This window comes from Oncorhynchus clarkii, chromosome 19, assembly GCF_045791955.1.
Source record: "Oncorhynchus clarkii lewisi isolate Uvic-CL-2024 chromosome 19, UVic_Ocla_1.0, whole genome shotgun sequence".
Taxonomy (NCBI): domain Eukaryota; kingdom Metazoa; phylum Chordata; class Actinopteri; order Salmoniformes; family Salmonidae; genus Oncorhynchus; species Oncorhynchus clarkii.
The window spans coordinates 23,562,690-23,587,848 of record NC_092165.1 but is presented as its reverse complement, the minus strand read 5'-3'; the positions used below and the strand labels follow the sequence as shown (position 1 = coordinate 23,587,848).

Sequence of the window (25,159 nt, the reverse complement as noted above, 5' to 3'; positions counted from 1 at the left end):
TATCAGTTTAAGAGGGAGCTGGGTAGGGGAAAGGACAAAGAAAGGGAGAGGAAAAGGTGAGATGAGCAGGAAAGGGGCACACTGGAGGGAATATGGTCGCTTGGGCATCATTAAAAGTAAAAAATACTATTCTCTGTTCTCTCAGAAGTCAAATGATGGCTCAAGTCAAAACTATTTATTATGTTTTCCTTTGCACATGACTTCTGATTTGCAGTTTTGGAAGCCAAGCAGTTCAGGACTTTCCGCTTAATTATGAGGCTATATAGATTAGGTTATAGTCATACTTTGATTAATTAAATTACCCTTGAAGCCTTTTACTTAATCTAATTTAATCCCCTCTATTGGCTATAAAATAGAACTAGGCTAGTCATCAATGAAATAGAAAAAATAACTTCCAAAACATACAGACCATGTTAAAATGCATTGAATAAGAGTAATCCACATTACCATGACATTCAGCTCAATCAGCTCCAACTGTGCTTGAGTGTGCCACTCTTCTGAATAAAATCTTTCCACCTCTGTATTGGAAGAGAGGGTATGTCGACATATCGGTGACGTCCCTGCATTACTTCGCTCAAACAGCTCATTCGGGGAGAGGAACCCATGGCTCACAGACGCAGAACATCCGCGTTATCCTTACCAAAGAAAAACAAACGCCGGCAAAACATAGACCCTTAAATAATGTACGGAATGACTACACATAGGCTGGTTCAGACTTTTTTGGTCATTTTTTTCTCTGGACAGGAAACAATATAGAAGTAGGGCAAAGGGTGCCTATATTTTGTGGTTCAAGACTTCGCCAGAGTTGTACATTTGTGTGAAGAAAAGGTGGAGAGAGAAAGCGCGCGGCTCCATACACGATCAACTTGTAGCATGATCTCGCATCACAAGCTCCGGATCACAGCAAAGCAAAACAAAGGCACAAACTTTATTTCGTAAGAGGAATAGAAGTTGGCATACTTCACTTTGTGCTTTTTATTTTTGAAGTGCTGAAACAAAAGCACTATTTTATTCTCAGGAACAGTGAATCGTTTTGGAATCTCATCCAATCAGCACTGAAGTCTTGGACGGAGGCAAAACTCTTTCTATGGCAAACGACACCGAGAAGGACCCATGCCACAGCAACCTGCACATCGACAATGGGAACCCGCGCATCAGCGCGATAATGTTCTCTGCCGGAGTGATAGGGAACTTGGCCGCTTTGATCCTTCTGGAGATCCGTCGCAGGAAGGACAAGAGCCGGCAGCGACTGTCGCTCTTCCACGTCCTGGTCACCACGCTGGTCGTCACTGACTTGATGGGCACCTGTCTGGTCAGTCCTTTCGTCCTGGCAGCCTACTCCTTTAACACCACCATTATTTCTATGATTGACAGTAACCCTCCCGCAATGTGTGAGTATTTTGGATTCTGTATGACTTTTTTCAGCTTGGCCACGTTATCTGTCCTCTTCGCAATGGCGCTTGAGCGATGCCTCTCCATTGGGTGTCCATACTTCTACGGGCGGCACGTCACCAAACGTTGTGGATACATCACCATTCCATTCATCTATTTAGTTTGCGGGGTGTTTTGCCTCATGCCCTTTTTGGGTTTTGGGGACTACGTGCAGTATTGCCCGGGGACGTGGTGCTTCATTGACATGAATCCGTTAATGCCGGAAGACCGAGTTTATCCAGTCCTTTACGCAACCGTTATGCTCATCCTAGTCCTCGCTATAGCGGCTTGTAACGCCTTTGTCGTATACCACCTGGTTTTGATGTACCGGAGGCGCAAACTAAACGGGGGATCCGTGACAACTCGGAGTAAGAAGGACCGGAGAGTCCTCTCCATGGCCGAAGAGGTCGAACATCTTATAGTACTGGTGTTCATGACGGTGATATTCGTGATTTGCTCCCTTCCTCTGGTGGTAAGTTAAACAATTGTTTATCTAAATTATACTATTCGTTTGTTTTCCTCCCGGGTGTACCCTTAAATGTATTGATTGCATATTTGTATTTCTATTACCTTCTCAAAGTCAATAAAATGAATTTGTCACTTTACAGGTTTGCCACTCCATGTTATATTATTATTATTCTTGTTATGATTATTACTACTATTATTCATAATAGAATACATGCAACATAAAAGGTTCCTACAGAAACTTTAATACCCTAGACGGTTCTTTGAGTTACCTTTTTAAAAGGTTCCTCAGGGAAAAGGTTCCTGGAGGCCCTTTAGGTGTTCTGCTGGTGTTTCAATCTGAAGAACCCCTAAAGGTGCCTCCAGGATTTTTTTTTTAAAGAGTGTAACTATCGCCTATCAATTGAGAAATAAAATGTTGCTTGATTCAATTGTGCAAAAAAATATCAGTGTTAGTCAATGAAGTACTCAGGGATACAAACCTGCCATTGTTCAGTGATATTCAACATTTTGATCTCAAAATAGGTCATCCATGTGAATTGTGTAGATTTGTATAAAATAAAAAAATAAAAACGTTTTGGGGGGGTCTGACGAAAAGTATCCAGACTCAGAGTGTATCACTCATTTAGCTATAAAAGAGAGGCGCAGACAGATATTCTCCCTGGAAGAATCTCAGTTGCATGCTCCTCCTGTCCTCTTCTCGCCCCTTCTCAAAACCCATTGGAGAATGTCAGAGGGGAGGGAACTCTGGCTTTCTCATCAATTAACAGTAAAAAAAAAGCAGTAAACAAAAGGCGAATGGAGATCCAAATAACCAAAACAGATTGATGAACATTCATATTTGATCATGTATCAACAACAAGATAGGAACCTATACTAAAAATACAAAAATAGTTATTGTTATCAACCATACCAATCACAATACTAATCTTACTGATAAAAATGATTTGTTTAGATACATTGAGGGAAAAAAGCATTTAATCCCCTGCTGATTTTGTATGTTTGCCCACTGACAAAGAAATTATCAGTCTATAATTTTAATGGTAGGTTTATTTGAACAGTGAAGACAGAATAACCACAAAATAATCCAGAAAACCGCATGTCAAAAATGTTACAAATTGATTTGCAGTTTAATGAGGGAAATAAGTATTTGACCCCTCTCAATCAGAAAGATTTCTGGCTCCCAGGTATACAGGTAATGAGCTGAGATTAGGAGCACACTCTTAATCTTAGTTTGTTACCTGTATAAAAGACACCTGTCCACAGAAGCAATTAATCAATCAGATTCCAAACTCTCCACCATGGCCAATACCAAAGAGCTCTCCAAGGATGTCAGGGACAAGATTGTAGACCTACACAAGGCTGGAATGGGCTACAAGCCAAGCAGCTAGGTGAGAAGGTGACAAAAGTTGGTGCGATTATTCGCAAATGGAAGAAACACAAAATAACTGTCAATCTCCCTCGGCCTTGGGCCCCATGCAAGATCTCACCTCGTGGAGTTGCAATGATCATGAGAACGGTGAGGAATCAGCCCAGAACTACACGGGAGGATCTTGTCAATGATCTCAAGGCAGCTGGGACCATAGTCACCAAGAAAACAATTGGTAACACACTACGCCGTGAAGGACTGAAATCCTGCAGCGCCCGCAAGGTCCCCCTGCTCAAGAAAGCCAATGCCAATGAACATCTGAATGATTCAGAGGACAACTGGGTGAAAGTGTTGTGGTCAGATGAGACCAAAATGGAGCTCTTTGGCATCAACTCAACTCGCTGTGTTTGGAGGAGGAGGAATGCTGCCCATGACCCCAAGAACACCATCCCCACCTTCAAACATGGAGGTAGAAACATTATGCTTTGGGGGTGTTTTTCTGCTAAGGGGACAGGATAACTTCACCGCATCAAAAGGACGATGGACGGGGCCATGTACCGTCAAATCTTGGGTGAGAACCTCCTTCCCTCATCCAGGGCATTGAAAATGGGTCGTCGATGGGTATTCCAGCATGACAATGACCCAAAACACACGGCCAAGGCAACAAAGGAGTGGCTCAAAAAGAAGCAAGGTCCTGGAGTGGCCTATCCAGTCTCCAGACCCTAATCCCATAGAAAATCTGTGGAGGGAGCTGAAAGTTCGAGTTGCCAAACGTCAGCCTCGAAACCTTAATGACTTGGAGAAGATCTGCAAAGAGGAGTGGGATGAAATCCCTCCTGAGATGTGTGCAAATCTGGTGGCCAACTACAAGAAACGTCTGACCTCTGTGATTGCCAACAAGGGTTTTGCCACCAAATACTAAGTCATGTTTTGCAGAGGGGTCAAATACTTATTTTCCCTCATTAAAATGCAAATCAATTTATAACATTTTTAACATGCGTTTTTCTGGATTTTTTTGTTGTTATTCTGTCTCTCACTGTTCAAATAAACCTACCATTAAAATTATAGACTGATAATTTCTTTGTCAGTGGGCAAATGTACAAAATCAGCAGGGGATCAAATACTTTTTCTCCCTCACTGTACATGGAGAATATTTCACAGGTCAATAATAAAACTCATAGGCATGTAGAGCCACTAACAAAGCATTAGCACATCGAATAAGAGCTTTCTAAGTGGTTTCTATTTTGAGTAATTTAGCTGTTACAACTGACCTTGCGTTACTTTGAAGTCTGGTTTCCCAATCCCTCTCTACAGCAAAAAGTTTGCCATTCAACATTTGTTGGTAATTTAACCCCCTCATAAATTCCAAGGATTAGGGTTAGGCTCTTCAATTAGTACTTGCTCTCCATCCAGGAAGAGCTGTACATGGCTCTCATCCAGCAAAGGGATTATATTCTTATGAATGGGGAATTTTACACACTCTAAGAAGAAAACAAAGAAAATATACAAAGAAAAAAATTAAGCTTACTCAGGTCATATTTCAAACAGTAAGTTAACAACTGATCACACCTTACACAGTATTACTACCAACCTTGCATTTATTTATTCATCTGCTGGCAAATACATACCCTGTCTGTGATATACAGCCCATTTTTATCTTCTTTGAGGAGGTAGGGGAGGAGCAAAATGGCTGCATTGACCTTGATACCTTAAATTGGAGGGTGTGTAATAAAAAGGCAGGATTAGAATATTATGAAGCAGGGATAATCAACAAGATTCACCGCAGGACGATTTTTAAATGTAATTAATATTTTTTTCTTTATTTTTCTTCTTCTCTTAAGTGGTTGGTTGGGGGGCGGGAACATAATTACAAATCATTTGTAGATTGCAAATTGACCACAAGAAGGCCAAACAGATAGAATATTTAACCTAATCATTTCAAACCTTGCTTGCGTTTTTATAAGATCACGTGTCTCTCTATAATGCATGGGAATACTTCGGAACATATTTCCAAAATTAAAATCAATTGGAGATGATTTACTGGTCTTGTTATGCTGCTGGAAATGTGATGGAATTTAAAATGTGAGAAGAAAATACCCAAGCCAGCACATTATGATCTGGGTATGAACAATGGTGTTAAAAGGTTATTAGAGTGTGAGTTCATGTGAGTAGGAAAATTTAAGAATTTATACATATCCCTTCCCCGTCTGGTCTTTCAACGAGTAGTACATTTGAATGAGCGACATTTAGTTAGTATTGGAAAAGACAAATATTCTCCATGTACAGAACACACAATCACAGTGCAAATACATCCAAATACTTTAAATGTCTGTAAATCCATAGTGAGCTTTAAACATCGTCTTGCTTTGGTCTGAAATACTGAGGACCGAACAGGCCACCCCAATGCACCATCCAGAAAGACATACTGTAAATTAGACACAAACACAACATGAGTATTCAATATCAAATGCATCTCACTAATGTGATTTATTTATTCTCCTTTTTGTCAAGTTTAACATTACCTACATTGGGTCATCCAACGCTCTCTGTGTGTTTCTTACCTGTTTGTGGAGGTTGATACATTTCTCTATCACAGCTCCCAAACTCTCTACAACTTAACTGAACAGGGGCAGGATAAGACAAGGACTAAAGGGAGGAGGATGGAAAGAGATGGTGAGAGAGTCTATCATGGGTTTAAAATATTTAGTCAAGTTATCCTGTGTTGCAAGTTTAACATAAGACCTAGATTGGGTCATCTGTGTGTGTGTGTCTTACCTGTTTATGGAGGCTGAGTTGCTCACAGCACCCAAACTCTCAACAACTTAGATTATGCAGAAATCACTCTTCCATTTCCTGCTTGCTAAACTTCTAATAGTTTTCCTAATTTCAGTTTATGTGGCAAAACGTATGGCCCAGTATATCACTGGGGCCAATCTTCCTGCCATCCAGGACCTCTATACCAGGTGGTGTCAGAGGAAGGCCCTAAAAATTGCCAAAGACTCCAGCCACGCTAGTCAGACTGTTCTCTCTGCTACCACACAGCAAGCGGTACCTGGAGCGCCAAGTCTAGTTCCAAGAGGCTTCTATAAACAGCTTCTACCCCCAAGCCATAAGAGTCCTGAACAGTTAGCCTTTTGATTATCTGGACTATTTGCATTAACCCCGCTCACCCCCATTTTTACTCTGCTGCTACTCTGTTTATTATCTATGGAGTCACTTTACCTACATGTACGTATTGCCTCGACTAACCTGTGCGGGGGTACCGGTACCCCCTGTATATAGGCTCATTACTATTATTTTATTGTTGCTCTTTAATTATTTGTTTTTCTATTTTATTCTTTACTTAACACTTATTTTTCTTAACTGCATTGCCGGTTAAGGGCTTGTATAAGTAAGCATTTCACTGTATGGTAATACCGATTGTATTCGGTGCATGTGACAAATAACATTTAATTTGATTGTACTGTTTTTTGATAATAGTTTGAATTATTATTGTTAGCTAGTGAATAGCTAACATTTACCCACCTTTCACGTCAATCCGTTGCAAGTCGTCTCTCACCTGTCTTGCCTCCAACCATCCGTGCACTTCCCGCCTCCAGTGCGTCTTTGAACCAATTATACATACAAGCGCCCTTTAATCACGAGCGCACTGCTGGTTCCAAAGCGAACCACTCTTTTGAAAAGGGTTCTCAAAAGCACACCTTAAGTCTACACATGTTTAAAAGCAAACTGATGGCAGAGTATGGGTTCTTAAATTAACCTTAAAACCTCTTAAATGTAATAAAAAATATAATCTACGTACTCCCCAAACGTAATTATTTATCATGAGGGCCATAAAAAATAACTAGTAATGCTAAATACTCCAAGAAAGGATCAAATCTCACCTTTCTGGTAAAAATAGTTATAAATTGCTGAAGTGTAGTTACTTTTGAGGGGAAAAAAATACATATTTGTGTATTGAGTGTTAGAGAAAATGTGCATATTTTCTAAAGGTCTCTCTTGATCAAACCGTCTGCCCCCATCGCTGTGAACATATCACAGAGCTCTAGCTTGGCTTCCTGAACTTGTTAGGAACCCGTCTTTCATATTAATAATTTCCGTCTATGACAAACAGAAAGTGGTGTTCACTTAAAGTCTATGAATTATTTTATATGAATGGCTATGAATCGATCTCTGAATGTGTTACAGCGACGAAACCGCAATCTCCTGCTGGGTTACAAGGCATATTGTTGTTAGTGGCTGTGACATAGAGTTCAGCCAGGAGTTGATGGATAGTCGGAAGAGCGAATTAAATGGTTGGAGGGACATCCCAGCTTCATGTGGTGTCAGATTTCACATCCTGGTGTCAGACATACTCCTGTGTCCATGAGAATCATGGCTACCGCTCAATGCAAGCCATTTCAATCTCGGGTGTCGGTCGAAACTGAAAAATGTCGAAACCGGTACCAGAACCACACATGTCCCCAAAACAGGGGACTTTACATCTAAGAGGTTTAAGGTTCCTTCTTTAACCTTGTAATATTCTTAAGAATATCTGTCAAAAATCATCATCATCATGATGTGATTGGCTTCAGACCAATCACATCACAAGCCAAATGTCATTATTGACAGAATGTTTTAATTGTTGCATGTCGTTGTGATGTGGCCTTTCTGCCCCTGGCCTGAGAGGATGAAGATCAACAACCACAAGATGTAGTAGGCTAATGTTAACGTGGCGTATCGTTGCACATGAAAGGAAGTTAGGCTAGCGAGCAAGTAGTTTAGCCAAGTACCCTAGGACAACAAAAACTAAAAATGTTTACTGTATAACAGAGTCATAGACTGTTTAGGCAACATGAAAGAGGAGAATGGCATTGGCAGGGTGAGTCAACATGTTTTTTCTACTTGCACGCACACAATCAAACAAATCAGTACCATGGACAGCCACATCATATTTAGCTTATGCTGATTGGACTAAATCGTTTTTGGTATCTTTTAGTTGTCACTGTTGTATACCAAGCATAGGTGATTAGATGATGTTGATTAGTGAAGGCAGCTCCTGTTTTCTTTGCGACTTGCGGTAACTCGCTGTGGTTCTAAATCAATAGTTGTTTAGTAGTCCGAAAATATTGGAAACATTACCTTGTTTGTCCATGCTGTGGGTCATGTAATGTTGAAGTCGGAAGTTTATATACACTTAGGTTGGAGTCATTTAAAACTTGTTTTTCAACCACTCCACAAATTTCTTGTAAACAAATTATAGTTTTGGCAAGTCGGTTAGGACATCTACTTTGTGCATGACAAGTCGGTTTTCCAAAAAACGTTTACAGACAGATTTTTTCACTTATCACACTGTATCACAATTCCAGTGGGTCAGAAGTTTACATACACTGAGTTGACTGTGCCTTTAAACAGCTTGGACAATTCCAGAAAATGGTGTCATGGCTTTGAAGCTTCTGATTGACTATTTGACATCATTTGAGTCAATTGGAGGTGTACCTGTGGATGTATTTCAAGGCCTACCTACAAACTCAGTGCCTCTTTGCTTGACATCAAAATAAATCAGCCAAAACCTCAGAAAAAAAATTGTACACCTCCACAAGTCGGGTTCATCCTTGGGAGCTATTTACCAATGCTATTTACCAATAGTACGCAAGTATAAACACCATGGGACCACGCAGCCGTCATACCGCTCAGGAAGGAGACGCATTCTGTCTCCTGGAGATGAACGTACTTTGGCGAGAAAAGTTCAAATCAATCCCAGAACAACAGCAAAGGACCTTGTGAAGATGCTGGAGGAAACAGGTACAAAAGTATCTATATCCACAGTAAAACGAGTCCTATATCAACATAACCTGAAAGGCCGCATAATAAGGAAGAAGCCCCTGCTCCAAACCCGCCATTAAAAAAAAGCCAGACTACGGTTTGCAACTGCACATGGGGACAAAGATCGTACTTTTTGGAGAAATGTTCTCTGGTCTGATGAAACAAAAATAGAACTGTTTGGCCATAATCACCACCATCCTAACCGTGAAGCACGGGGGTGGCAGCGTCATGTTGTGGGGGTGCTTTGCTGCAGGAGGGACTGGTGCACTTCACAAAATAAATGGCATCATGACAATTATGTGGATAGTGTATATTGAAGCAACATCTCAAGACATCAGTCAGGAAGTTAAAGCTTGGTCGCAAATGGGTCTTCCAAATGGACAATGACCCCAAGCATACTTCCAAAGTTGTGGCAAAATGGCTTAAGGACAACAAAGTCAAGGTATTGGAGTGGCCATCACAAATCCCTGACCTCAATCCTATAGAAAATGTATGGGTAGAACTGAAAAAGTGTGTGTGAGCAAGGAGGCCTACAAACCTAACCCAGTTACACCAGCTCTGTCAGGAGGAATGGGCCAAAATTCACCCAACTTATTGTGGGAAGCTTGTGGAAGACTACCCGAAACGTTTCACCCAAGTTAAACAATTTAAAGGCAATGCTACCAAATAATAATTTTGTGTATGTAAACTTCTCACCCACTGAGAATGTGATGAAAGAAATCAAAGCTGAAATAAATAAATCTCTCTATTTCACATTCTTAAAATAAAGTGGTGATCCTAACTGACCTAAAACAGAGCATTTTTACTAGGATTAAATGTCAGGAATTGTGGAAAAACTGAGTTTAAATGTATTTGGCTAAGGTGTATGTAAACTTCCGACTTCAACTGTAACTGTTTGCTACATGCTATATGTTATGATGGCAATATTGAGCATCCTTCCAAAACACATACTTCCACCATTTTCTGCCTGTGCATCCAACATTGTAAGAGATCCTCAGTTGGTTGAGATGGAAAACCCAGCCCATTTTCTTGTTGTAATCCATTACAAGCTCTGGAACAGATACACACTATATACACAAAAGTATGTGGACACCCCTTCAAATTAGTGGATTCTGTTGCTGACGGGTGTATACAATCGAGCACTAAGCCATGCAATCTCCATAGACAAACGTTAGCAGTAGATTGGCCATACTGAAGAGCTCAGTGACTGTCAATGTGGCACCGTCATAGGATGCCTCCTTTCCAACAAGTCAGTTCGTCAAATTTCTGCTCTACTAGAGCTGCTCCGGTCAAATGTAAGTGCTGTTATTGTGAATTGGAAATTTCTAGGAGCAACAACAGCTCAGCCACGAACTGATAGGCCACACAAGCTCACAGAATGGGACCGTCAACTGCTGAAGCGTGTAGCACATACAAATCGTCTTTCCTTGGTTGCAACCCTCACTACAGAGTTCCAAACTGCCTTTGGAAGCAACGTCAGCACAAGAACTGTTTGTCGGTAGCTTCATGAAATGGGTTTCCATGGCCGAGCAGCCGCACACAAGCCTAAGATTCACCATGCACAATGCCAAGTGTCGGCTGGAGTGGTGTAAAGCTCGCCGCCATTGGACTCTGGAGCAGTAGAAACGCGTTCTCTGGAGTGATGAATCACGCTTCACCATCTTGTAGTCCAACGGACCAATCTGGGTTTGGCAGCCCTAACCCAACATCAATGCCCGACCTCACTAATGCTCTTGTGGCTGAATGGAAACAAGTCCCCGAATCAATGTTCCAACATCTAGTGGAAAGCCTTCCAAGAAGAGTTATAGCAGCAAAGGGGGGAAACCAGCTCTACAGATTCTGCTGTGAGGATGCAGAGTCATTAGATAATTTATTTTGGTATTGGTCCAGGAATGGCTGAAGAATTGCAACATTTGCCTAGAACTAACTCTACAGATAGCAATACAAAATTTTAGCAAAAACGTTTTTTTTTTTACCCCTTTTTCTCCCCAATTTCGTGGTATCCAATTGTTGTAGTAGTACTCTTGTCTCATTGCTACAACTCCCGTACGGGCTCGGGAGAGACGAAGGCTGAATGTCATACGTCCTCCGATACACAACCCAACCAGCCGTACTGCTTCTTAACACAGCGCACATCCAACCCGGAAGCCAGCACCAATGTGTTGGAGGCTACACCGTGCACCTGGCAACCTTGGCTAGCGCACACTGCGCCCGGCCCACCACAGGAGTTGCTGGTGCGCGATGAGACAAGGATATCCCTACCGACCAATCCCTCCCTTTACAATCTGTAGAAGCTATGAGAATAGGAAGGTTCAATTATTTTGTGAAGCATCACAGCACAGTTGAAAAATATATGGCAAATAGAAATCCGATATGGATGATGTTGAGAGATAGATGGGAGGGGTTGAATGGAGCTGAAGGGTGGGACTAATAACAAGATAAACAATGTAAAACATACGGGATCTGTAAAATGTATATAGGTTCGGAACTTTTGGGAAATAGCACAGTTACAAATAGAAATCAAACTGGATGGACATCATAAATAGAGGAAGGACTAAGAACAAACAAGAGAGAACTATTGTAAAGTAGACTGTGTCTGTAAAATGTATATAGGATGTGTAAATTGAAGGTAAAAGCAGAAGTGTTTATTAGTTTACTCCAATTAGGGGATTGGTGGTAGGGTTTGCGGGGAATAATAATAATAAAGGTATATTCTATAAAAAAGTATGTATGTCTATATAGGTATGTGTATGTACATGCATGCATGTATGGATATATATATTTACCCCAAAAATATGGTGGATTGGAAATGATGCAGACAATTACATTGATGGAAGCAACATTCTTTCCGCAATATTAAACTGATCCACCCCTTAAAAAAGCAAAGGGGGACCAACTCCATATTAATTCATCTTCTGCACATCTATCACTCCAGTGTTTAATTGCTAAATTGTAATTACTTCGCCACTACGGCCTATTTATTGCCTTACCTCATTTGCACACACTGAATATAGATTTTTTTCTATTGTGTTAATAACTGTACGTTTGTTAATTCCATGTGTTGTTGTTTGTGTCGCTTTGCTTTATCTTGGCCAGTTGTAAATTAGAACTTTTTCTCAACTGGCCTACCTGGTTAAATAAAGGTGAAATATATATATATATATATATATATATATATATTTAAATGCCCATGATTTTAGAATGAAATGTTCGACGAGCATGTGTCCACATACTTTTAGTCATATAGTGTAAGTTCCTACCATTTTTAAAAACAACTTCAAAACCCCTGCCACTGTCACTTCAGGCCCAGGCAGTATGGTACAAGGGTGAATTGTGGGACTTGGGGCAGACACAGTCCATGGAAACGTAGGCTCCTCTCTTGGGTGTGCCCCCTCTCTTTCTCTCCATGTTCCTCTCCCTCCACTCTCCTCTCGCTCCCCTCCTCACTCCACATCTCTATCCCTCCAATCATCTCTAACTCCTCATCCTCCCTGCCTTTTGCTCCTGAGCCCTGACACTCCATAGCCTTTCATTTGCTTTCACTGACTTAGAGGAACAGAGGGAGAGGAGAGGATCAACAAATAACACATAATCTTGCTCTCTCACACTGTCTGTCTCCCTTCCTGTCTTTTAATCAACCATAGACACTCTTCCTAATTAGGGGTTTCCATATTAAATTGTGTGATACAGTTACACACCTTCCAATTCCCCCAACTTGTCAGCTGGCTATGTAAACATATATCCAACTCATCATATGAGCTCCACTTCATGGGCATCTACCCTAACACAACAGCTACGCTGTCAAATAATATGAAAATGAGGCAATATATAGCCTTTGAATATTTGCACCTAGCAAACATGACAAACCATAACCTAAACACAACAGAAAACACAAATTACTCCAGCCTTCATTTCGGTGGCTAGTTAGCTGTTTGTCTGTGTGACAGCTGAGGTGACGTTTCGTGAGCGCAGCTCAAATTTACCACTACATACAGCTTTTCTTGTCTGACAGACTAACTAGCTTGCTAGCAGCAGGCCATTTCCATATGAGTTAGCTGACTATATACAGCTGAACACTGAAACTATTTTCATTGAGACAGAGTGCAATCATTCGAGCTCCACCAATGATATGCTCGCCTATACCAACAAAGTTATCATGACATGACAGGACTTGCTAATCTTAGAGCTATTCCCCAAGTTTCACGCCATCAAACATCGACAACACCAAACATACAGTATATCTGCTGTTTTGCTTATTTCACTCACCTCCACATCATCGCTTTTCAAAGTGCAAGGATGGGTCTGAATCCGTATCGCCAACCAACATAGAGATACAACCTCTTTCACAGTGAAAAATCGTGTCCGCTTCAGCACGTTCATTTTGAGTAATGAAGTGAAAAAAACGTTAAAAATTTAAATAGCAGCAAAACCTGTTTCTGGTTGATGACAACAGCCACGCGAATACGACGACAGGTTGTTAGCAAGTTAATTTAGCGATTTTGACAAAGATATTATTGTTCGGAAAACAAGGCCAATCCCGGCCGCTATAGTAATTTACAGAAAAGCTGTTGACTGCCACAATGGGTTCTAAAGAGTTAATGTGTCACGCCTGCTCCCGCTCTCTGGGGCTAGAGGGCACCAGGCTGCCCATCTTTACGCACACCTGTCACCACCATTACGCGGCATCAGCGCTTCATTGGACTTACTTTATTGATTGCCTCCTCTATATCTGTCTATTGTCTATTGGGGCGGCAGGGTAGCCTAGTGGTTAGAGCGTTGGACTAGTAACCGAAAGGTTGCAAGTTCAAATCCCTGAGCTGACAAGGTACAAAGGTGTCGTTATGCCGCTAAACAGGCAGTTAACCCACTAGGCCGTCATTGAAAATAAGAATTTGTTCTTAACTGACTTGCCTAGTTAAATAAAGTTAATTTTTTTTTACAAAAATTCCCCAGTTTGATCCCGTTTCAGCATTGCCGTTATGCCGTTATGTTTCCCTTGTCCAGACGCTGTCCGTGTTTTGTTTAATGTGTTATTTATTAATTATTCACTCCCTGTACTTGCTTCTCGTCTCCCAGCGTCTGTCCTCACAGAATGCTGACACCAATATTGGAATCAGGGAGTTTTTTGTTTTGGTTGGTGTGTCGGTTTCAGGTGCCGCTGCCAAAGGAACCGGGGATGCCTCAGCTGGCTCGTCAGGCTTCCACACCTTAGCTTGTTCGAGAGCTTTTCTTGCCTCGGTTGACTCGGCAGGCTCCCATCCCACGTCATGCCTCAGCTGGCTCATCAGGCTCCCACGCCTCTGCTGGCCTCTGTCAGCTGCCTCTCACCACCCGCCTCTGCCGGGTGGTGCCCCTAGAGGGGGGAGGGTACTGTCACGCCTGCTCCCGCCCTCCCTCTCTGGCGCTTGAGGGCGCCAGGCTGCCCATCATACGCACACCTGTCACCATCATTACGCGCATTAGCGCTTCATTGGACTCACCTGGACTCCATCACTTTATTGATTGCCTCCTCTATCTATCTATTCCTTAGTTTCAGCATTAATGTTATCCGTAGCCAATGTCAAATGTTTTTTGTCTCTTGAGGGGGAATAGGCTTTGTAGTGCCCTCTTCACGACTGTCTTAGTGTATTTGGACCATGTTAGTTGAGAATGGGGTTGTGCTAGGTCCTCCTTTTTCTGTAGTCACAATCATGAGTAAGACCTTTATACTGGTCAATATTCACAAGGCCGCAAGGCCAGACAGATTACCAGGACGTGTACTCTGAGCATGCGCTGACCAACTGGCAAGTGTCTTTACTGACATTTTCAACCTGTCTGTATTACCAACATGTTTCAACATGTTTCAAGCCGACCACCATAGTCCGTGTGCCCAAGAACACTAAGGTAACCTGCCTAAATGACTACAGACTCATAGCAAGCGGAAAGAAGTATGTTCAATAGGAAGCCGATTTTAGCAGGTGCGTAATTTCTTTATGACGTGCTCAAACACAAATTTCCAAGATTGTGTCCTTCTACTAAAACTGTTATTTCTTATTCGTGTTTGAAGTTACAAGCCTGCAACTTTGAACATAGACTGCTGACACCCTATGGAAGCCATAGGAATTGCATCCAGGGAGCTTACAATATGACCTTTCTCTTGCATTTCTAAGAGGGTGGTCTCTCTCAATTCTGGTTAGTTTTTCTTTGGGTTTTCTCCTACCATATCTATTATGTTATTCTCCTACATTATTTTTACATTTTTACAAACACTACAAAAAGTGTTTTCTTTCCAATGGTACCAATTATATGCATATCCTGGCTTCAGGGCCTGAGCTACAGGCAGTTTACTTTGGGCACGTCATTCAGACATGAAATGGAGAAAAAAGGGACCTATCCCTAAGTTAACCTACTAGAGGATACCACTCCACCAACCTCATTGCTGTCTACTTAATTTCTCTCCTATTAAAGTCTATTTGTTGGTTAAGGGGTTGTAAGTAAGCATTTCACTGTAAGGTTGTATTCAGCACGTGACTAAATTTGATTAGATTTTCAACTTACTATTGTATTTTTTTTTATTTAACCTCCTTGAGATGGGGAAAACATGTTTTTTATTATTAAGTTGAACATGTGCTCTTCATGTCAGTTTCTTCACCAACTTACGCTATTCCTATAGGGACCCAGTTGTGCTATGATAAACACACTACACAAGTGTATGTAGTTCAACACTTACATGAAGAAGTTATTAGTGTATTGAAATACACTTTAATAGGAGAGAAATTAAGTAGACAGCAATGAGGTGGGCAGAATCGTATCCTCTTGTAGGTCACCTTATGCGTCATGTAGGCAGGAAATCAAATGTCACCCACCAGTCCCTCACAAAAAATAAACACTTGTAGAAAAAGTTGAATACATTATTACCATATCATAATGCATGAATGCATAAATGCACAACATCAATGAAGATACTATCTAGAATGCTCATCTTCAATTAGAGCTTCATCAGGGTCACATAGAGGCCAGTGAACTAACAGTGGGACCAAGTTTGCATCTCAACCACCCCCGCTTCATATGACGGAAGAGATGCATCGATTTATTAAATAGTCTTGTTACCAAGAAATGCTCTACTGCTAAATTGACAAGGTGCCTGCCCCTAGGGAATGTACAAAGCAAAAACAGCCCTGGACACAAACACATGGATGCTCAATGACGCTCCAACCCCCGTACATAACCACGCAACTTGTATATGTTGTCATCAATAACGTCATAATTTCTTCCATTTCAAACATACCATTTAGTTCGGACACCCTATTGTGACACTTATTGATAACAACCAATATGTTGAAGGTGGTAAAAGGGGATAAATGAGAATCTTAGGCTTTTTAAAAACGTATTTCCCACTTTTTGGTTAATGTCTAGCTTATCACTCAGAGGTAGTCTTATAGGCAATATAGGGCACTCTATGGTAATGCAAACAGTCAGACCCCCCCCCCCCCCCCCCTGTGGGATTGGCGCCTTTCCTCTACGTCTGCCTGCTGTCGATGAAACCGGATCCTGCCTGTGAGCACTGCTTGCTCGACTTCCCCTCGTTACTGTGCCCTCAGGCACCGATGAAATTATTAATAATTAAACAGCATTTCGCTGTTGCAATAAGACACTGACTGAGAATACAGGTTTCTGCATGTCTCCTCAATATCTGCCCAAAGTGTTCTCTAACTAATCAATAATTACACAATCCAGACAGTTTGTTCCAGATCGAGGGCACATAGGGTTCTGACAAACATAATTAGTAGAGAATTTAAAGGAGCTCCCTGAAATATTTTTTTTTTGTATTAAACCCTGGGATTAAGGTGGTGTTCCCTAACAGCCTGATTTTTGGCAAACAAAATGGCAGCTCGGTTGGGGGAGGGAGGGAAATACCAAATTTACATGTAAGCTATTTCTCAATGATCTTTGCTCGATTTCTCAAGTCCTATCTCATGGCTTCCTACTCAAAATGCATTGAAGGAGGTCAGAAGGGAGGAACCATGGGTGTTCTTCTCCAATGTGTTCTGAGAGGGCATGGAGAAAGGACACAAGGGAAGACTATTGAGAAAGAGTCTTGGAGAATCAACAAGTTCAACACAAAGTGTTCATCTGGAGGTACTTATAAAGCCGTTACTGCATTTGCATAATGCAGACTGATATTAGAATGCATTTAAAACACGAAATAACTCTGTGTCAACAATTCACACAAGAGTTCAGCTCATTATGTTGCCCCATTGTAATTTGTGTAATCTACAGGCATAGCTGTGGTGTTTTTCCACTCTAGTCAGGGTTGTTCACACTGCTAGTTCCACCCACAGGATATTGTCGTAATGATAGATGTTTCAGGAAATTGGCCCGAAAGAGTCTAGAGTACTTTCACTTTTACTGGACACGGCACTCTTGAGTCACACCGGGAAACCCCAACAGTACACAAAGCTTAGCAGTATACAGTTTGTGTGTGTGTGCTCGGTCGAGGAATGTGCATCTCCACTCTTTCACTAATACCAAGAGTAATAAAAACCTGTGAGATGGTTGGTTACATTTTCCGATCATTTATTGTGGAATTACATAAGAGGGAAATTAATGTCATTTTCTCCAAAAATAATATACTTTATTTGACTTCAATTTAGAAAATAGCAACTGTTATAAGGTATCTAGCGACAGACAGTCCGGTGGAAATTTGTACCTTACCAAATCTTGTTTCATTCCCGCAAATACCTTTTCGGCTCTGTGCCATTTAGCATGTGGAATAGCTACAGTGCCTTCAGAAACTTGACTTATTTTACAATTTGTTGTTACAGCCTGAATTCAAAATGTAATTTTCTTTTTTACATTTTTCAAGCTCTGAAGTTGGTTGTTGATCATTGCTACTGTAGATTTTGCTACTGCCATTTTCTTGCTATAGATTCTCAAGACGATTTAACATGTTGCCATACCGGGACGGTTGAGCTAACGTGCGCACTAATGTGATTAGTATGACGTTGTAAGTAACAGCAAACTTTCCAGGACATAGACTTATACATGTCTTATATGGGCAGAAAGCTTTGATTATTGTTAATCTAACTGCACTGTCCAATTTACAATAGTTATTACAGTAAATAAATACCATGCTATTGTTTGAGGAGAGTGCACAACAACAAAACTTTTCTCACGGCAACTGGTTTGATACATTGACCTCTGAAGGTAAATAATATACTTCAGTAATTTTGCTCTAATTTGTCATCCTGAGGGTCCCAGAGATAAAATGTAGCATAGTTTTAAAATCAAATATAAGAACTGGGTTCTACAGTTTAAACCCCTGCTGTCTCTGGCTCCACAGCCACCCCGTCTGGCCATCTAGATGTGTGAAAGTTAGTATATTTATTTATTACCTTTACCTTCATTTAACTAGGCAAGTCAGTTAAAAACAAATTCTTATTTTCAATGACAGCCTAGGAACAGTAACTGCCTGATCAGGAGCAGAATGACAGATTTGTACCTTGTCAGCTCAGAGGTTTGAACTTGCAACCTTCCGGTTACTAGTTCAACGCTCTAACCACACCCTAGGAGTGTGTAAACTTAGCTATCAAATTGACCAACAAACAAAGCTATCAATTGACCAATTCAGCACATTTGGGCAGACTTGATACAAAATATTGTCCAGTATTGCAATGCTTCTCTGGATCAATCTGAAACTTTGCACACACACTGCTGCCATCTAGTGGCCAAAATCTAAATTGTGCCTGAACTGCAATATTATATTATGGCCTTTCTCTTGCATTTCAATTATATCTTTTACCAGATCTAATGTGTTATATTCTCCCACATTAATTTCACTTTCCGGCAAACTTCAGAGTGTTTCCATTTGGGTATGACATTTTAGGCGAAAATTGAAAAAAAGGGTCCGATCCTTAAGAAGTTTAAGTCAAAACTGTAACTAGGCCACTCAGAAACATTCAATGTTGTCTTACTTAGCAACTCCAGTGTATATCTGGCCTTGTGTTTTAGGTTATTGTCCTGCTGAAAGGTGAATTTGTCTTCTAGTGTCTGTTGGAAATCAGACTGAACCAGGTTTTCCTCTAGGATTTTGCCTGTTTAGCTCGAATTCCCTTATTTTTGTCCCCCTCCTCAAACTCCCTAGTCCTTTCCGATGACAAGCATACCCCATAACATGATCCAGCCACCACCATGTTAGAAAATATGAAGAATGGTAATCAGTGATGTGTTGAGTTGGATTTACCCAAACATAACGCTTTGTATTCAGGACATAAAGTTAATTTCTTTGCCACATTTCTTGCCGTTTTACTTTATCGTCTTATTGCAAACAGGATGCATGTTTTTGAATATTTGTATTCTGTACATGCTTCCTTCTTTTCACTCTGTCATTTAGGTTAGTATTGTGGAGTAACCACAATGTTGTCGATCCATACTCTATTTTCTCTTATCACAGCCATTAAACCCAGTAACTGTTTTAAAGTCACTGTTGGCCTTGTGGTGAAATCCCTAAACGGTTTCTTTCCTCTTTGGCAACTGAGTTAGGAAGGACGCTTGTATCTTTGTAGTGACTGGTTGTATTGATACACCATCCAAAGTGTAAATAATAACTTCACCATGCTCAAAGGGTTATTCATTCATTTTTGTTGTACATTTTTATTACACACACACACACACACACACACACCCACACACACACACACACACACACACACACGACAACATCATACAAACATCAAGTACATCCCACCTGTCCAGACCCACTAGCACACACCCCCATCACTTTCTACCACATGGCCTGAAACTGCACCATTTTATTTCTCTCCGTAGCACCGGCACTATTTAAATAAATTATTCAATTTTTCCCATTGTGTTAATGGCTGATGGATTGAATGATTTTCCAAGTTTTTAATATACGTTTTTTCAAGAGTGATAAGAGAATCATCCAACCCATCGGACTTCTGGCTACGCCCCCATATGCCATGTCTTGAAAAATGCAGATATTTCGGATTACGGATTAAAAGCACATTTACATTGTAATACTTCTGACAGCCGACTTTCTAGCTCTGCCCACAACTTCCGGACTTCATAGCGATCCCAAAAAACATGGATTATTGAGTCATTATTCGTTTTACACTTACCATTGTGCTGTAAAATTTGTGCATTTTGTCTCTTGTATAAAAAAAATCTATACATTTAGTTATACTGGATTAAGCGTACATTTTAGTTAACTGTAATTTCGTTAGTTATGCTCAAACTTTCCCTCCATCTTGTGCCAACATCAGTTCTTTTTAAGCCTTGGTTCCAATAGTTAATATTTTTTTGTAAGAGATTGTCTGTTGGATATGCTCTCTGCAAGATTTTATTTATCTTCCCTATCATATTATTAGAATTTTCTGATTCAAATAAGATTCGCTCTAGGTTGCTGTGATGTCCAAAATATTTCAAATATAAGTTTTGTGATGTAACTTTTACATTGCATGTATTTGAAACTATCTACATTGATCAGTCCAAAATTACTTTTTAATTTCTTTCATGGAAATAAATGTATTTCCTGTTACCAAGTCATTTACGGTTTCGATGCCTTTAGTTTTCCATGTGGATAAAAGGGATTTTCAGTGTCTTCTTTTTTTCTTTTTCTTTTACCCATTTACTGATAGGTGCACTTTGCAAGGCATTGGAAAACCTCCTTGGTCTTTTTGGTTGAATCTGTGTTTGAAATTCACTGCTCAACTGAGGGATCTTTACAGATATTACATAGATGAGGTAGTCATTCAAAAATTATGTTAAACACTATTATTGCACAGAGTGAGTCCATGAAACGTATTATGTGACTTGTTAAGCAAATTTTGACTCCTGAAATTATTTAGGCTTGCCATAACAAAGGGGTTGAATACTTCTTGACTCGAGACATTTCGGCTTTCATTTTTTTATTCATTTGTAAAAACATAATTCCACTTTTTTGACATGATGGGTTATTGTGTGTAGTGGAAAAGGTCAAGGGGTGTGAATACTTTCTGAAGGCACTGTATTTCGGGTCAAGTGGCCCGACCCACTACATCAAATATATTTCAATATTTATTTATTACAAACTTGTTCTTTTTTCGCATAACTCCAGACTTAATGAATTATTAGCTTCTGAAGCGTTTGTTTCCACCAAAGACAATCTGTTTTCAATAATCTGACATTGACGCTAATCTCCAAAACAAGGGTTTCAAAAAGGATTCAAGGAATGTGGCTTGGTTGGTTAGGAGCAGGCAAGGATTACATTCTGGTCTATTTGACTTTTGGGAGAATGGAAGAACAAAGATGTTTGCGAGAGCTTGGAGAATCAGATGTTAAGACTTGCTAGTGATTGGTGGTGACAGCATGTTGAGATGGTTGGTGGCATCTGTGGGATCACATTTGATTCAGACAGAGAGGATTAAATGAGTGGGGAAACAGACGGGGAGATGCAGAATAGTGGTGGGACTGTCATTAGTACCCATGCTGGGGTGGGGAATATATGCTGCAGTATGTACTGTACCCACTACAACAGCTTCAGGCAAGGATCCCGCACTTAGACAGTTTTTAAAATTAAAATAAGAACAAATTCTTATTTACAATGACGGTCTACCAAAAGGTAAAAGGCCTCCTGCGGGGACGGGGGCTGGGATTAAAAATCTAGGACAACACACACATCATAACAAGAGAGACACCACAACCCTACATAAAGAGAGACCAAAGACAACAACAACAGCATGGCAGCAACACATGAAAACACAGCTTGGTCGCAACACCACATGACAACAACATGGTAGCAACAAAACATGGTACAAAACTTTTTGGGCACAGACAACAGCACAAAGGCAAGAAGGTAAAGACAATACATCACGCGAAGCAGACAACTGTCAGTAAGAGTGTCCATGATTGAGTCTTTGAATGAAGAGATGGAGATAAAACTGTCCAGTTTGAGCTGCAGCGAACTGAAAAGAGGAGCAACCCAGGGATGTGTGTGCTTTGGGGACCTTTACCAGAATGTGACTGGCAGAATGGGTGTTGTGTGTGGAGGATGAGGGCTGCAGTAGGTATCTCAGATAGGGGGTAGTGAGGCCTAAGAGGGTTTTATAAATAAGCATCAACCAGGGGGTCTTGTGGGTATACAGAGATGACCAGTTTTACAGAGGAGTATAGAGTGCAGTGATGTGTCCTATAAGGAGTATTGGTGGCAAATCTGATGGCTGAATGGTAAAGAACATCTAGCTGCTCGAGAGCACCCTTACCTACTGATCTATGAATTACATCTCCGTAATCTAGCATGGGTAGGATGGTCATCTGAATCAGGGTTAGTTTGGCAGCTGGGGTGAAAGAGGAGAGATTACGAATCCAGGTCTAAATTTAACCTTAGCCTGCAACTTTGATACGTGCTGAGAGAAGGACAGTGTACTGTCTAGCCGTACTCCCAAGTGCTTATATGAGTTCAAGCTCTAAACCCGCAAAGGTAGTAATCACACATGTGGGGAGAGGGGCATTCTTCTTACCAAACCACATTACCTTTGTTTTGGATGTAGATGGCAGCGGTGGGATTCCTCAGTAAGTCATTTGATCAGGACTCGTTATTCAGTGTCTTCTCTTCCTCTTTTAGATCCGTGTTTATATCAACTCCACGGGGCAGAGGAAGGAGAGCCACAAGATGGACCTCATCGCCCTCCTCTTTCTCTCAACCAACTCCATCGTGGACCCCTGGGTGTTCATCTTCCTCAGCCCATCAGTGCTGCGCTTCTTCTGGGGAGCCCTGTGCAAGACGCCTCTCCTGCGGTCCAGGGAGTCTTTCTTCAAGTCCTCCCTGGGGAAGCAGACCCACGCCCAGCTGGAGCTGTGCCATCCGAGGGCTGTCTCAGAGTTCACCCACCCTCCGATGTCCACGCATATGGTTTGACCCTTTGACGTACTGGACCTAATTGGGGCCTTGTATGTTGTCTCTGAAGGGAGAAGCCACTCCGAATAGTGCCACTGGCCAAATGTGCTGCCTGCCTAGTGGTTTGGTTATATTGCAGGGATGTGGGGTGTGTGTGTAGCTACTTAGGGGCAACTTTTGGACAAGTGGAGCGGCAACCTACACATTCCTGCAAACGTAGGCTGCTGCTTGCTTGTTTTGGAACAAGCTCTGAGGCTCATTTTGGAAGCCTCCGGAGGCCAGCAACAGACATTTGACAGGCAGTTAGACTCCAACTCTGAGGAGAATGGAGTTGCAGTACAGGGTCACGTTCTTAAAAGTACTACCCATTATTTGTTTTTACAGCCTGGACTCTCAGATCAGAGGCCACTACAAGGACAGCAAACCAGGATTCACATCACTGAAGGAACTAAATCAGATAAGGACTGTTTATTCTATGTGAGTTGATCATGCTCCAGATGCATGCATTGTTGCCACCGTGCCCTGTTACCACACCCTGGGACTCCCAGGGAAGTTTACATGAATTCTTTCTATTGAGATGTTCCTTCAGCCATCAAATGGAATCCTTGTGATTTTGGGAATTGTTATCAGAAAAGTCAGAGTCATCCATGTAATCCAAGCAAGATTCACACACTCCAAACCTATGTTCAAATACTATTTAGGGTATTTCAAATACATTTGGATGTAAGCATTTGGTCATTTTATTCCGAAAACACAAGTAGTTTAATATTGGAATGTATTTGGAAATAACCTTGGAGAGTATTTGCATGTATTTCGTAAATAAATATTTAAATACTACCATGCATTTCAACCAGGTCTGTTTGGTATTTGAAATAATGTAGTTGGAAATACTTTCAAAATGTAGGCTATTTATAGTAGAAGTAGTTGATTTGGGACACATTAAAATATTAGTACGATATTTATACTTTATTTGAGTAAAAAGTACTAAAATACGGTACACAGAAAATAACAAATAATCAAATACATGTATTTGAGCCCAGGTCTGACACACACATACACTATCTCCTCTCCCTGCAGCTATGACCCGTTGACCTTTCCCCTGTCACCCCACTGGGTACTCACCTCAAACGGTCAAAGGGTAATAGCTCGAGAGTGACATTTCTTTTTGTAACATTTACATTTTTTATCAAACAAATTAATGTGGTTATGTTATGAGAATTGTGCTATGAGAAGAGGTTTTGTCTGTACCCTTATGAGGTACCTCAGTGATTTATTTTATTTCATCTTTATTTAACCAGGTAGGCCAGTTGAAAGGACAGCTTGAGTATTTATTATGTGTCCCAGCCCTCAGATCTCATTGATGTGTTAGTGTACCTGGTGACAAGGTACTCTTGAATGTTCAGTGCGCAGTTGTAAATGTGTCGTTCGTGTGTGTGTGTGTCAGTAAACCTTTTTATGTGACGAAAGTAAATGTCGTATAAAAAATGTCACGACAGGCCTGATGGAAAAAGAAAATTTGTTGGTAAACATTTGAAATGTCAACAAGACAATATGCCAGACAATGTGGGATTTTTTTGTGTCGGTAACATTTATTATGCATGAAATGGCGGTGGAAACGCTTTTTTCATTTCCAATACATATCGAGGGTCTTATTCTGGTGACATGATGATTCATGCTTGGCTGTTTGACAAAAATAATCTTGCTATTTTGTCCATAATAATGTCATAGTTTAGGCTATAGCCGCCATCTGCGAGTGTGAGCTATTAGCTAGTGTGCACGTGCCAAGACCAGAGTGGACACATTCGCTATAAAACGCAACTTTTTTGTGACAAGACCATCAGTAGAGTTGAAAATGTGATGGAAACCCATTTAACCTTTTATTCGGGACATGGGAATACACACAATGTTTTATCTGTAACAAGTCAATTTGATGGAAACAACTCTCTGGTGGGAAAATGCGCATGTTGTTTTCATATGGATTTTAGAATATTTGCATGAAAATCTGTCGCCAATTGGATGGAAACCTAGCTAATGTCAAAGAGATGGCACTGAAAAAAACATGATAACAGCAAGAAATCCTACCTCTAAAGTTGAAGTCGGAAGTTTACATACACCTTAGCCAAATACATATAAACTCAGTTTTTCACAATACCTGACATTTAATCCTAGTAAACATTCTCTGTCTTAGGTCAGTTAGGATCACCAATTTATTTTAA

General features: G+C 40.8%; 1 protein-coding gene across 1 annotated transcript; it reads left to right on the top strand.

Moving 5' to 3' along the window:
* Window positions 1-789: 789 nt before the first annotated feature.
* Window positions 790-24,498, top strand: LOC139374170 (prostaglandin E2 receptor EP2 subtype-like). Its single transcript, XM_071115182.1, has 2 exons — window positions 790-1,903; window positions 22,671-24,498. Exons 1-2 carry the CDS (start codon window positions 1,088-1,090, stop codon window positions 22,962-22,964), a joined length of 1,110 nt encoding a protein of 369 aa, XP_070971283.1. The 5' UTR covers window positions 790-1,087; the 3' UTR covers window positions 22,965-24,498.
* Window positions 24,499-25,159: the final 661 nt, after the last annotated feature.